Raw genomic sequence first — 14,751 nt, forward strand, 5'->3', positions numbered from 1 at the left:
AGATACAATATAATACAGTGTTCAAAGGACTCTTCACACTGTGTTCAACAGAAAAAAATTGTTACAGAAACAAAACATGAGCCATGACTACAGAGCCTTAAGATGCTCCCTGAGTATAGACTACCGTTTTCAAAATGTTGAGTAGGGTATTGCCTGGGAAGTAAAGTTGGGTTGGAATCCTTTCAGGCTGAAGACAGTCTAACACCCCAGTTCCCCACATCTCTTGTGTTTGCTCTTACTGCAGGACTACTGCATAAAAGCTCTGCCTGTTTTGAAAGGATTCTTACAGTTCATTTTGAAACCCATCGGGGGAACGGATGAAAAAGGAGGGGATAAAACAGGCTCTGAGAACATCTACCGTATGTCTTTTGTGAACATAATGGGGGATGATGAATGGTGAGGCGGTAAAGCATCCTCTGAGAATATCTAGCAGATGTCATTGAATTGAGGCGGAATCCAAAGAAAACATGCAATTCCTTACAAGTAGTCAGTCCTAAGCTGTAGATCAATGCTGACCTGCATCAGTTGCTGAAAACAGTTGTTGTGGATAGGGAAAGAAGCAGAACTCGAGATCCTGGAAAAAATTTTAGTAAAATAAGGAAGTGCCTAATGACTGTAAATCCCTGTGGGAAGAGGCTTGGTGTGCAGTTTTCATTTGATGTGTTAGAAGTCTGCCTAATGCATGCAATCACATTCATTATTGAGCATGGTTAGTGCTATTGATTGCATCTAGTGTTTCTGCACTGCAAACAGTAGTACTATCTTTTTCATTTCTTGTTTGCACTCTTGTGACATGCCCATATTGCTCTTTTAGATGTCTATGACTTCCCTCACATGTGTGCATGTGCCCTTTTTTGTTTAATTTGAGATCCAACTAGTTTAGACTAATTAAACAGCAATAAAACTCCTTACAGATAATAACTTGAACTTTATGTGACAGCAGGAATAGGCAGAACGTGTCATATCCTATGAGTCAAATTGTTATCGTGGGATACATCCCATCAAAGCCAACACGATACTCGTACAAAGTGAAGCAGCAAGATTCGACTGCGCAACCAACGGCCATGGGATATTCAAGGCCCTGTGAACAACTGATAGCTACTGATCTCAACAGGATCTAACCGTGGAGAAGTGGTCAGGCTCCTATGCCATGCTGTGAAAGATGCTGTCATAACCACCACCTTGCACCTTCGCTGTCAGGCCATGTACTTCAGAAGCACGATAGCAGTAACGATGAAGAGACTCAGTCAGCCTGATGTATGAGGAAGCTCTGAAAATTTTCTATGGGGAGCAAACGTGTCTGGGCACGAAAACGACTCACCTACTAACTAAGGAGGCACGAAAGAGCTCATCAGAACTAAATAAAATAAACCCCCGCCTTTAGCCGCCCTGCCGGCCCTAAGCTGCCTGGCCTGGGGCGGCGGGACCGACTGGGGCCGTCCCAGGGGACAGCAGGGGCGGTGCCGGTGCCTCCAGCGAGACGAGGCCAGGCCAGGCCAGGCCAGGCCAGGCCAGGCGGGGCGGGGCGGGGCGCGGCGCCCGCCCACTCACCTGCCGAGCCCGGCGGGGGCCAGGCACAGCTGGGGCCGCGGGTGCCTGCGGAAAGGGCCTGAGGGGCCTTCCCGCCTGCCGGGGCCCGCTCCCCGGGCGCTGCGCCGCCGCCGCTGCCGCCGCCGCGGGCCGGGCCGGGCCGGGGGCTGGTGCCGGTGCAGGGCCGCGGGGGAGCCGCGGGCCGTCAGGCGGCGGCGGGGCCAGCCCCGGTTTCCCAGCATGCTGCGCGCGGCGGGCTGGCTCCCCGGCCCTGGGAGGAGGCGGCGGCGGAGGTACCCCGGGCGGGAGGAGGAGCCGCCGCCGCCGCCGCGGGCTTCTCGCTCCACCGCTGGGCTGCCGGCAGGGGAGGGGTGGCCGCGCCGCGCCCCCGCGCCCCGAGATGCCGCTCTTCGCCACCAACCCCTTCGACCAGGATGTGGGTGAGTGGCTCCCGCGGCGCCCCGGCCCGGCCCTCCGCCCCGGCCTCCCCCTGAGGTAACCCCGCGGCCGGCCCTCCCTCCGACTCCGCTCCCGCCTGCGGCCCCCCGTGGGCTGCCGGCCCGCTCCCCCCCCCAGCCCTGTGCTGCTGCTGCTGCTGGGCTTTGGCGGCGCCCGCCCGGCCTCGCGTGTGGCGGGGAGTCGCGGCCAGCAGCGGCGACCAGGCAGCCCGGCCGGGCCGTCGGTCCCAGTGCGGCGGGGAGCGGCCGGGCCGGGGGCGCCTCCTGGCAGCGGGCGGCGGTGGCTGCGGCCTGGTCGGTGACAGCACGGGGGTGGCGGGGGCTGCTGCGGGCCCTGCCTGGCTTCGTGGGGCTGCGAGCGAGGAGGGCGAGCACGGGGATGCCTGTGGGAAACAAGCTGGCCTGCTTAGCAGAAGTAACGTTGCAGCACAGCAAAACAAGTAGTGAGAAATGCTTATGCTGGAGTGTTGCTGAAAGGATGAAAAGTAAAAAGCACCATCTACAATTGCTTCACAGACAGGCATGAGAAAACTGTCAAAGCGTTTTGTAGTCAGTGCTTTAAAGTGAATTCCTGTGGGAGCTTTCTTTTTCCCTTTCAAGTGAAACTGTGATCAGGTTTCATCCCTACCTCGCTTGTTCCAAGGCCAAACTAGATGGAGAGGAAATGTCTGGCTTTTACTTGACAAAAATTGTGCTTAATGTTGATGTGTCCAAACTGAAGGTAAAATAACATATAGGCAGTTAAAAATTCGTTTTGCACATCTGATTTGTCATTGTGTAATATGGTTTGTCTCCTACCTGCTGCTGACGTCTGTTTTACTTTGAGTCACCATCCCTGGAAGTATTTAAAAGACGTGTAGATGCGGCACTTAGGGACATGGTTTAGTGGGTGGTGGTGTTGGGTCGATGGTTGGACTCGATGATCTTAGAGGTCTTTTCCAACCTTAATGATTCTAATAAAAGCTTTGTCTGGGGAACAGCATAATATAAAGGGATTTTTTCTCATATTTCGATAAGTACCTCCCACGCCCACCCTAGATTATTTTCTTACAGCAGTATAACACTGTATATGTTTCTTGGAACAAATTTCTTTAGTAGCCTTATACTTGCTGTAGCTTTCAACTACAAATACATTGTTTCTTTCTTAATGTTTATCCAACTTTAGAAGTCAGGGCTCCAATTTAATTCTTCCAGCTCTTCAAAAAAACAACTCAAAACTGTTTGAAAAGTATGTATCTTTTCAGGGGGAAGGGTTAGTGCATAAAGGAAGGACTGTGACACAAATTCTGTCTGTATGTTATCAGGAATTCTTAGTCTGTTGCATCTTAATAAAGCATAGCTCATTTTTCTTCTCGTTTTGAACAGTTAAGAATTTTCCGCTGAACATTGTCCTTCAATTCATAGTTTTCTTGGTGGCAAAGTTGACAATTACACATTTTGAAAAGTAGTAAATAATTTTTCCTAATTGTTTCGCTGTCTTCTAGTGTAATTTGGCAGTTGAAAATAAGGAAGAGATCGCACTGCTTGCCAATTTTCCATGGACCATTAGAGGATTGGAATATTGGTAGTGTTATCTGAGAGAATGATTTGAACTAATAAGATTAAGAATTGATAGCTGAGGTTCTGGCAAATGTTTACGTTTGTACTTCCTAAGGCCGCTGTCTAACAGTGAAGATCAGACTGCTTGAGTGGGTTTCTCTAGAGCTAAGTCTGATAGATGTCCTTGTCAGCACTGTAAGTTTCATAATGCAAGGTAATAGCACCCAACTGTAACTTCGGTGGGTTATTTGCTGTTTTCTAGGTGCAGAGGATGCCAACACCTTGCCTACTGTGCTTGCCTAGTACGATCACCAGTAGATATTTTTCAAAAGTAGTATTCTGTACACTGTATGAGCACAGGGAAATAACCACTCAATCCCAAATTGTTCTTGGAAAACCACATAGCGGGCAATGGGCTAATTTTCACCAGTAAACACAGCCTCTTTCCGTTGGCCCCTTTCATGGTGTCCTGAGGGAGACCGAAGGAGCAGCAGGCTGTTCAGTTGGTGGCAGCCTACTTCCAGGAGCCTGTGGCCTTTATCCATCACTTAACTGGATTTGTGCCAGGGAGACGGGAATGATGAAGTTCCCCGGAAAGTGTCCCATGGCCCTTCTTCCCCGAGGCCCCTTGGTAATGTGCTATTACCTGGATGAACTTCTTGGCAGGCTTCATAAGATAACGTCAGCTGTAAAGTAAGCTCTCATGTTCTCGGGAAACTTCCAAAAGTTGTCAAGTGGTAGTGTTATTTTTCAGTTCTTTTCTCAGAATGGAAAGTCGAGTGCTCTGCTTTTGTTCTTGCCCAGCAAGAAAGTTTTCTTTTGAAAATCAGATTCCTGAAGCAGGAAGGCAGTCAAAAGCTATTCTTAATTTCATATGAATTTGGACATTGATGTAGTTGATAGTATTGCTGCAATAGCTGCACATTCTCATTTACTGGACAGCTAATCAGTACTGTGTAATAGTTGGAAATGATTTTGGAACCATTTAGGATGATGGATTGCAGAGAACACATCTGGAACTAAATTGTTTTCCATTGTTTTGAGGAGCATAAGTATCTCTCAAGTTCAGAAGGAGAAATTTCTCAGTTTGTCTGGTGGTCATCAGCATTTGGCTAGTCCTGTTAGCATGCTCCTGCTGTGGAACCTGGTCATCCATAATCGCTTACCATTTAGTGTCAGCTTTGTACAGAGATTTTTGGGGGATGCACCTCTTCTTTAGGTGTGATTGGCAAAATAATGTTGTTTAAGGCTACTGTTAAACTAATAATATTAAAGAATGCTTTAAGCTGCCCAGAGATTTGAGGAGGTAAGCCATTGCCATCCTCAAAGAGTCCAAATCTCTGGATGAATCCCAAATACTTCTTGTTTTCTGAACCCTGTTTTTACCATCTTTAGGAATATTTCAACAGGAAGGGATACTGATCAGTGGTGACAGAAGTCAGTGTGGGTTTTCACAATCAAGTCTGGGAACCTTTGACAGTGTGTCCAAGTAAGGAACATAATATTGGAATTTAACAGAAGAAAAAACCTTCAAGACACTGGACTGCTGAGGTTATAATTAAGAGACTCTAATCCTCCATTTAAGGATTGAGAATTAATGGTGTTCTTATTAGTCTGATGGGAAGTCTGTTTCTGCCATATTTCACAACCTTAATCATAAAATTACTTCCAAAGAATTGTTCCTGAGAAATGCAGGTTTATCTGTAAGTTTGATGCAGGCAAAATGATAGTGCTTTAAGAACAGAAAGACTGTCTGCTAATCTGTCATGACAGAATAATTAGTAATGTAGCCATGGTTAGGCTAAGTTTGATGAAGAACTTACTGCTAAAGCAGTTCTGAAGTGTCATTTATATGTTATCTCAAGAATAAACAGTGTAACTCTGGACTTAATGTAGTGTATACTTTATTTTAACTTGCTGTCAAGCATTGTAAACTTAATCTATGTTGTAAGAAGAGAACTGGAAGAACTTTTTACTCCCTGCCATAAGCTTGTTATTTCTGAAGCTTTATAAGCTGCAATAAATACAGGTTCTGGTCTGAGTTGTCATAAAATCACACATGATATTAAGAGCAGGTGTTTAAAAAACACAGGGGTTTTTGCATGATTTTTCTTGCTTATGCACAGTAAGGGATGAAGGCACTTCTTGCATTTGCTTTGGATATTAGTCTAGTTCTAAATGTAGCTGGTGTAATGATTTGGTGCACCACAGGAGTGGGAAGAAAGGAGTCAGGTTTACTATTTACAGTAATAGGAAATTAAGCGGGTAGTTTAGTAATGTAGTAGAACTGTCAACCCGATGCGACTTGCAATGATTTTTCCCACTTTTTATTAACTATAGCAGTTATTGATCATTTTATGCTCACAACTCTTTAGATATTTAATAATATGCATGAATTACATATGATTGTAGGTAAGTAGGGATGTTAAGGTACCACAGCATATAGTTTGATGTATTAGAATGTAAGAAATGCTTTGACCATGATTCCCATGGTGCAATTTCTTGTAATAAAGTACTCTTGCTATTTAAACTCATTATTCTTTAGATTTATCCCCTTGATTAGCCAACATCTTCAAAACCATCCAATTACATGTCTCTCTGAGCTGGGCTTTTCTCTGTTTAGGCCAGGTTTGCCAAAAGGGGGGAAAATTGTTGCAGAGGAGATTCTTGACCCCAGATAATTATGGAGACTGCAGACTGTGAGTTAAATTCTGTCTGCAAGGGAAGATGAATTCCAAGGATTGGTTCAGCTTCTCATAAGACTGGCACTTTTTTGCCCAAGTTGGCTTACTGCTTTTCTCAGCATTGTTTTAGGGAGAAGGATATTAACTGTGAGCTAACAGGGAGGCTGAGTAGAAAATGTGGGGGAAAAAGAGCTATAGCCACCCCCCTTTTCAGTTATTTATAAATGTTTATGAAAAACAAGCACTTCTCACTAAAGATACCTTCGGTGTATGTTCTCAGTGAAAAATGGCAATGCTGACAGGATAACAATAAGTGGAATACCCCTTCTGTATAATAGCCAACAACAAAATCTTTTTCAGTATCCTTTTCTGAAAATGAATCACCAGACTTTAAGTTCAGCTGGGCAATTTGAAGCCAGCATAGTATGTTCCATAGGCAAAGGAGTTTTTGTAGACTGTACTTTCCCGGCAACTCTTTTTCTTTCCTGCCAGGGAAGAGCTGTCATTTTAGAGTGCTTCCCCTCATTTCACCTGTGACAGTGTTCAGTATAATATCAAAGTTCAGAAGAATCAAAGTAGTTCTCCAGCGTGTAAAATCTGTTCCTCTAGCTGATAAAAATAACACTGTATATTTCATAGAATCATAGAATCATTAAGGTTGGAAAAGACCTCTAAGATCATCGAGTCCAACCGTCAACCCACCCACCACCATGCCCACTAAACCATGTCCCTAAGCACCTCATCTACACGTCTTTTAAATACTTCCAGGGATGGTGAATCAACCACTTCCCTGGGCAGCCTGTTCCAATGTTTAACCACTCTTTCAGTAAAGAAATTTTTCCTCACGTCCAATCTAAACCTCTCCTGGCGCAACTTGAGGCCATTGATTATGGCCCCCAGGATTATGGGGGGTTCATCCTGCTTGCCGTCCCTGTCTTCCAGCTCAGGGGGCTGAGTACCCTGAGGATAACTGGTCTGCCTGTTAAAGACTGAGGCAAAGAAGGCATTGAGTACCTCAGCCTTTTCCTCATCCTCGGTGACAATGTTCCCCCCCGCATCCAATAAAGGATGGAGATTCTCCTTGGCTCTCTTCTTGTCATTAATATATTTGTAAAAACTTTTTTTGTTGTCTTCAACGACAGCGGCCAGATTGCGTTCTAGCTGGGCTTTTGCCTTTCTCATTTCCTCTCTGCACGACCTAATGAGATCCCTGTACTCTTCTTGAGTCGCCTGCCCCTTCTTCCACAAGCGGTAAACTCTCCTTTTTTTCCTGAGTCCCAGCAAAAGCTCCCCGTTCAGCCAGGCTGGTCATCTTCCCCGCCCGTTCTTCTTACGGCGTATGGGGACAGCCTGCTCCTGCGCCTTTAAGACTTCGATTTGATGTGAAAAGTTAAGTCTCTTGCTGTCTTCCTTCTGAAATGCTGCTTCTACTGTGGCTTGGTTTGTGAGGCTCTGCAAATAAACCGTGGCACCATTTATTAGTATAACATGCCTGTGATACACCTTGTTTACAGAGTAATCATCTTCATTCTCATATATCTCTAATGTGCTCACCTTCCTGCTATGTTGTAATATTTCTGGGTGAAAGGTAGTTTGAGTTCTGTGGATTTGTTAGAGTTTGCCCGAAGATGTCTAAACATCTGAATTATTTTTGCCCAGCTTGTCTTACTGTTGTTTTCAGTATTGTCTTACCAGATCTTGAATCATTTTGTCTTCATTCTGCTCAGCTTACTGAGTTGAGTGATGTCTATCTTGGCTAGGCTGCCTCATGCACGGTGGCATCCTACATAGTCTTCTGCGGGAATGAGTTGAGGTGGCCTCATGTCAGCTCAGTCATCGCTGCTTGCTTTGCCTTGGATCAGCTAGCAGTGCTTTCATAGGACACCTTCTACAAGTGCTCCCATAAAGATGTTTTAGTAATACTGTAAGTGGGGATACACTTAAACTGAAAAAGTTGGTTAATAGCTTTACTGAAGTTAATGGTTCAACAGGGAATTCTAGTTTCTTTCTATGGTGGCATTGCCTGTTAGAGGTTATTTTCAATCTTGTCTAAACGGAATCTGGTTGGACGTATTCTTCTGTGCAGTTCTGAGCATGCTAGTGAAATGCAGAGTGGTTAATATTAAAGCAGTGTTTTTTGTAGAATGGGCCAACAAATGCATTTATTCATTTTATCTGACAGACAAAAAGAAGAAAATTAATTACTTTTAACTTCAGTGATGTGGAATGGTATGTAACCAGAATTTCTTGGTAAGTGATTGCAAAAAGAAAGAAAAATTTGCAGTTTCAGTCTTTCAGGACTTTTAAACTATATTGAAGAGATGAAGTAGTTACATTTATGTTTTTACAATGCTTTCGAATTTTAGTATTTGCATTTATATGGGGGGGGGGGGAAGTTATTTATTTCATAGAATCATAGAATCATTAAGGTTGGAAGAGACCTCTAAGATCATCGAGTCCAACCGTCAACCCAGCACCACCATGTCCACTAAACCATGTCCCTAAGCACCACATCTACACGTCTTTTAAATACTTCCAGGGATGGTGAATCAACCACTTCCCTGGGCAGCCTGTTCCAATGTTTCACCACTCTTTCAGTAAAGAAGTTTTTCCTCACGTCCAATCTAAACCTCCCCTGGCGCAACTTGAGGCCATTTCCTCTCGTCCTGTCGCTTGTTACTTGGGAGAAGAGACCGACACCCACCTCGCTACAACCTCCTTTCAGGTAGTTGGAGAGAGCAATGAGGTCTCCCCTCAGCCTCCTTTTCTGCAGGCTAAACAACCCCAGTTCCCTCAGCCGCTCCGCGTAAGACTTGTTCTCCAGACCCCTCACCAGCCTCGTTGCCCTTCTCTGGACACGCTCCAGCACCTTGATGTCCTTCTTGTAGTGAGGGGCCCAAAACTGAACACAGTATTTGAGGTGCGGCCTCACCAGGGCCGAGTACAGGGGCACGATCACTTCCCTACTCCTGCTGGCCACACTATTTCTGATACAGGCCAGGATGCCATTGGCCTTCTTGGCCACCTGGGCACCCTGCCGGCTCATGTTCAGCCGGCTGTCGACCAGCACCCCCAGGTCCTTTTCCGCCGAGTAGCTTTCCAGCCACTCTTCCCCAAGCCTGTAGCGCTGCATGGGGTTGTTGTGGCCGAAGTGCAGGACCCGGCACTTGGCCTTGTTGAACCTCATACAATTGGCCTGGGCCCATCGATCCAGCCTGTCCAGGTCCCTCTGCAGAGCCTTCCTACCCTCGAGCAGATCAACACTCCCGCCCAACTTGGTGTCGTCTGCAAACTTACTGAGGGTGCACTCGATCCCCTCATCCAGATCATTGATAAAGATATTGAACAAGACTGGCCCCAAAACTGAGCCCTGGGGAGCACCGCTCGTGACCGGCCGCCAACTGGATTTGACTCCATTCACCACAACTCTCTGGGCCCGGCCGTCCAGCCAGTTTTTGACCCAGCGCAGAGTACCCCTGTCTAAGCCGTGAGCCGCCAGCTTCTCTAGGAGAATGCTGTGGGAGACGGTGTCAAAGGCCTTGCTGAAGTCCAGGTAGACCACATCCACAGCCTTTCCCTCATCCGCTAGGTGGGTCACCTGGTCATAGAAGGAGATCAGGTTGGTCAAGCAGGACCTGCCTCTCATGAACCCGTGCTGGCTGGGCCTGATCCCCTGGTTGTCCTGCTCATGCCTTGTGAGCGCCCTCAAGATGAACCGCTCCATAATCTTCCCCGGCACCGAGGTCAGGCTGACAGGCCTGTAGTTCCCTGGATCCTCCTTCCGGCCCTTCTTGTAGATGGGCATCACATTGGCACACATTGTCACATTTAGCCTTGGGAAGAAAACAAGACTTTTGGTGGGAGAGGGGGAGAGAAGGCTGAGGGCAGTGTTGAATTTTTTAAATTCTGTTGTGTTTATATTACTAGAATGGATTTTTGAGCATTTTTTATGCTAGAAACTGGCTGTAATTTTAGTCTGTGAGTGAAGACTTTAGCTGTTCTTTTGAAGGCTTTCTGTACCCATTCTTTTCTTTGTAAGTTCAATTACTGAGAACTTCAGTATTTCATTTTAGAGATGTGCAACTGGGGAAATGGAATTATGTCCATAAACCTTAGTTTAGTAGAATATTCTGACAGTTTTTACTCATATTTGTTTTAACTGCTTCAAATCATGTACATTTTAAGTGTTGGGTTTGGGGGTGTTTTGATCTGTTTTTGTTATTTCCTGAAATTCTAGGTAGTTTTAACATCTTTGAGACTTTCTAGCAGAAAAACAGCTCAGTTCCAAGATTGGATTTTTTTTTTTTAAATAAACGTCAGTAAAATCTAAAGCTTAGGAAGCTCAAACCCACCAAGACTTCCCTCTAAAAATGTTGTTAGCCATGGGTAGTCTTTAAGTTTTCTGCCTTAAGAAATGCATCATGCTATTCACTGCAGTATCTGAACATTGATGAGAGTATTTACTCTTGCAAAATTCCAATAAGGCAATAAAATGCTATTGTTAAGATGCAGAACTAAGGCAGAGAAATCAGGTGACTAGCACATATTTGCATGGAAAATCTGCAGCAATATTTCTACTTCTCTTACCAGCACCTAAACAGTCAACCACTAAGTTTGGCAGTGGCTTTTTTCAGCATGTACTACAATTCTTCTGTCTAATAGTACTTTATAAATCTGATGATAAATTTCTTTTAGGACAATTATGAATTATTAGGAAATTATTATTTTTTCTTCTGAGAAAAGTTTGCTGCTTCTGTCCTAAAATGATCAACTATAGTTGTGTTTTGTATGTAATAGGGAACTTCAGATAGAATCACAGTGCAAATATTTTTCTTTGGTTATAATTTCTAAATAATGCACAAAACCAGAGGAGAAAACAGAATTTTATCAACGCTCCAAGCCTTCAGGTTTGTGTAAATTGGAGGGAAATGGGGCCTCAACAAAATTAATGAACTTTACAAGACAAGGAGAGGCTTGTTTATTTAGGTATCCCAGAAGAGCCCATGCAAGAGCCTGTGTACTTTCACCACAACCAAAGTATAAGTAATGTAACTCTCATATTTAGATCTTTCTGGCCTGGCTTCTGATCAATAGGTGTAATGCTGTCTCCTGGGGTTTTGGTACAGTATTTCAGTGAGACTAGACAGCATTTATACTGAGGAATGGTGTTTTCTTTAGAAGGCAGATAATGTTCAGGTTTGTATAAATTTTATTCAGAGGTTTAGTTGAAAAAAAAAAAGATAGAAAATATGTTTGGAAGTATGATTTCAGCATCTAGGTATTTTATTTGAAGGAGATTATGTTCTAGAATTTACTGAGAAATTCTGAAGATACAGACAGAGCTGAGATTTCTATCAGAGGACATGCATTTTGCTTCAGAACACTTTCTTAATTATTTGTTTTATATGTGATTTCTGATTACCTTTGTGTGGTTGAAGCACCATTTCTGACTCAGGAGTTATGAAGCTGCAAATTGTTGGTCGCTGAAAGGTGTGTTGTAGGGAAGTACAACTAATGCTTACCTTATTCTTTTTTATGTTTTCCTAGGCATTTGCTTCTTTAGCTATAATATATATTAGAGACTGAATGTTGGGCAAGATGGAATTGGTCTGGCTCAGTATGATTAGTGCTATGAGTACAGAAGAAGTATAAAGCGAGAAGCATAGTGATCCCATGCTCTGTGTCTTGCAAAGTGGCTGAAAAATGTGATATATTGGTTTTGTGTGTCTTGCTTTTGTTTTAGGAATTAAACAAATTGTTGAAGTTATTTAGAAAGGTATTCTTATATTGTGCAGAATTATTGTTGTTGTTGTCCAAAGAAGCCATAGTTCTAAGTATTCTTTTCCTCTGAAATGATGGCGCTTACCACTTTGTGTGTCTGTCTTTGTGGAATTAATTGTAAGAAAATAATTTTAAATAACTCCTAGAAAAATAAAGGTGAAAGTTGGAGACCTGTAATGAAAAAAAAAAAAAGGAAAGAAAAAAACTGGTAAAATTTAAAAACTACTAGTTACAATCTGAGGCAACGTAAGATTTTATAGTCTTGCACTGGTTAAAGTTAATACATTAATTTGCAGGCCTTGCTTGTGCTAGGAAAACAATGCCTCAAATTTGAGTGATACAGCTTTATGGGAGAGAGCTGTTTCGGAAAACTATGTCCAAAGTTCCATCATGTATACCTCTGTGTCATGTAGTCCTCTTTTTCTTTGTGTTTGACATAGCATTAATAAGTTTTAAAGAACGCTGATTTCATGAAGGAGCTAGTGGTCTCTTTAAAAGTTGTTTTAGTAAAGTCTGAAATGTTATCTGATCCTGGCTTGGCATTCACTAAATTGAATAAGATTTTGTAGCAATGATGAGGTGGAGGGATAGGGTCTGAAGCAAACATTAATATTGCTATGGCAGAATTATTTTTCATCAGAGATGGAAGATGAACATTTATAGTTTAAGTTATCTTCTATCTCCTGTGCTAACCTACCCTAAGACGTTAAATACAAGTATCTCTTTTTTCCCTCCCCATCAGAGTCCATTTTGGTACTAAGATAGAGTCTGACAGTGACATGTCAGCTGTACCTGAAGGCTGGTAGGGTGCCAGCAGGGCAAGCAAATACTGAATGCACATAAAGGGGTTTTTCTGGCTGTGAACAGGAGCCTCACGTTAGAAGAGAGAGCTTTCATGGATTTTATGTGATAATAGTGTAAGTAATTTAACTTAAGTAGCTTTAAGTCATAATTTTGCCTACAAAACACTGATGCAACATAGGAATTTTGTCAAAGCGTCTTTGTTGCTCTTGTTCCCAGAGTGGTGAAAGGCGATAGTCACTCGCTAGTGCTCTGACAGAGGTAGTGGCCTTTTTTGTGGACAGTCAATGTCAGATAGTGTACTGCTAACATTCACAGTATGCCGTTAACTTTTAACTGCCCTTGTTTGAGACAGAATTTAACTAAAACTCTAGAGGCAAAATTTTTTTTCTCATGTCTTACAATTAATTTTATTATCCAAGGGAATGAATGGATGCTTGTTACTGCAGAAGACAGAAAGTACACAATGGAACTGGGTTTCAGGCTGAAATTTAGTAAGGAACTATCTAGTGTTTGTTGGTGGAGGAAATATCCTGACTAACAAGGGGGAAGGTGTTGCAAGCAAATGGCAGTTTTTATACAGGACTAAGTTCCAACTTCCAAGAAGGAATGTAGCCGTGATAGAAAACTTGTAATTGTACTTGTGGATAAATTTGCAAAATATTCTTACTGAGAATTAAAATGAAGGTTGTAATCGGTGTGGTTGATACGGATCAGGGATTTCATCAATCACCATCTTATTTTTCATTTTAGTCAAACTATTTAAATTAGCATAAAAGACAGTTTGTTGTTATTTTTAAACCTGAAGCATGCATTATTTTACTTTTTGGTTTGTAAAAGACATAACCGATTGCCATGCCACTTCTCTCTGATGACATTGTGAGGAAAGAAGGACCAATTGTTGCCAAAAGTACAGACAACTGTCTGTTATGTAAAATAATGGAAAAGGTCAAAGTTTCAGTTCCATTGGATTTCTCAGCTCTGACTGCTGAAGGCTATGCTAACTGAAGTACGGCATTAGGTGCGAATGAACGGTGTGGATTTGTGAGGCTGCATGGGAGCTCTGAGCCTGGTGGGAACTTAGAGCTCTGGAGAGCACCACCCAGATACGCTTTGACTGGAGCTAGTCCAGCTCCAGCAGAACTGGCAATGAACCGAAAGAGTGGAGTCCTGGAACTAAACTGCCTCCATGCAGTCTGCTTTGTGTGTCTCTGGGCCGTGCTTATCAGCTGTCTTCAGTTTTGGGAATATTGTGTAGGCACACCTTCAGCTCAGGTACAACTCCACTTAGGCTTCATATTTCAAAAAAGCAGTTACGGTGCTTCAGACTTGAGGCAGGCTTTGGAAGCAGCACAGCTGCTGTGCTCATCGACTATGATTACAAAAGACTCTTGGCCTGTGATGGCTCTATGCAAGGCATTCAGTTCAGGTGTCTTACCACGTGTGGCACAAGTATTCTGCCTACAGATGACTGAGAGCTGGCTATATTAAAATGATAAAAAACAAGCAGGAAAAGTATAATGTATGGTTCTGCTATGGGTTTTTCCTTGCCTTTTTTCCCCCCCCGTCTCATCTGCTTGTATTTATAAGGTATCCCCAACTAAAGAACCGAAATTCTGGAGTAATGAAACAATGTTAATTGATATAATCAGGGTACAGTCTCCATTGGTCTGTTCTCATGTTTTGGCATTGTAGTTGGTATGCTGAGTGGATTCTGTCATTATGGTGTTCCTCTCAATTTTTGCTTCACAGTTGACATGTTTCCTTTATGAACAAGATTTAAAAATCAAGAATTTCTCTGATTGTTAGCTATACTAGTCCTAAGCATGATTTGGAACAATAGTAGACTGAAAGAAAAATAAAGTGATTGGTTTATCAGCTGGTGTATATTAGTGCTAGATGTTAGCATGGTGTCTACCCAGAATTTTTCATATTTTTGTTGATTATGACCATTTTTT

The 14,751-nt window shown here is 43.3% G+C and overlaps 1 protein-coding gene across 4 annotated transcripts in view; it reads left to right on the top strand.

Annotated features, from left to right (window-relative positions):
• Positions 1–1,813: 1,813 nt before the first annotated feature.
• The window catches only part of STAM (signal transducing adaptor molecule), a 40,095-nt gene continuing 27,157 nt past the window's right edge, over positions 1,814–14,751 (top strand). Inside the window, exons 1-2 of one of the 4 annotated variants that reach the window (XM_076331638.1) lie at positions 1,918–1,970; positions 4,923–5,078. Coding sequence is in view for 1 of the 4 variants with exons in the window: in XM_076331636.1 (XP_076187751.1) it covers positions 1,931–1,970 (40 nt within the window). In the remaining 3 variants the exon portion in view is untranslated. Of the gene's footprint in view, positions 2,026–4,922; positions 5,079–14,751 lie in introns of all 4 variants that reach the window. The other 3 variants (XM_076331639.1, XM_076331636.1, XM_076331637.1) reach the window with 3 other exon arrangements.

The sequence above is a fragment of the Aptenodytes patagonicus genome, chromosome 2 (genome assembly GCF_965638725.1).
Source record: "Aptenodytes patagonicus chromosome 2, bAptPat1.pri.cur, whole genome shotgun sequence".
Lineage (NCBI taxonomy): Eukaryota > Metazoa > Chordata > Aves > Sphenisciformes > Spheniscidae > Aptenodytes > Aptenodytes patagonicus.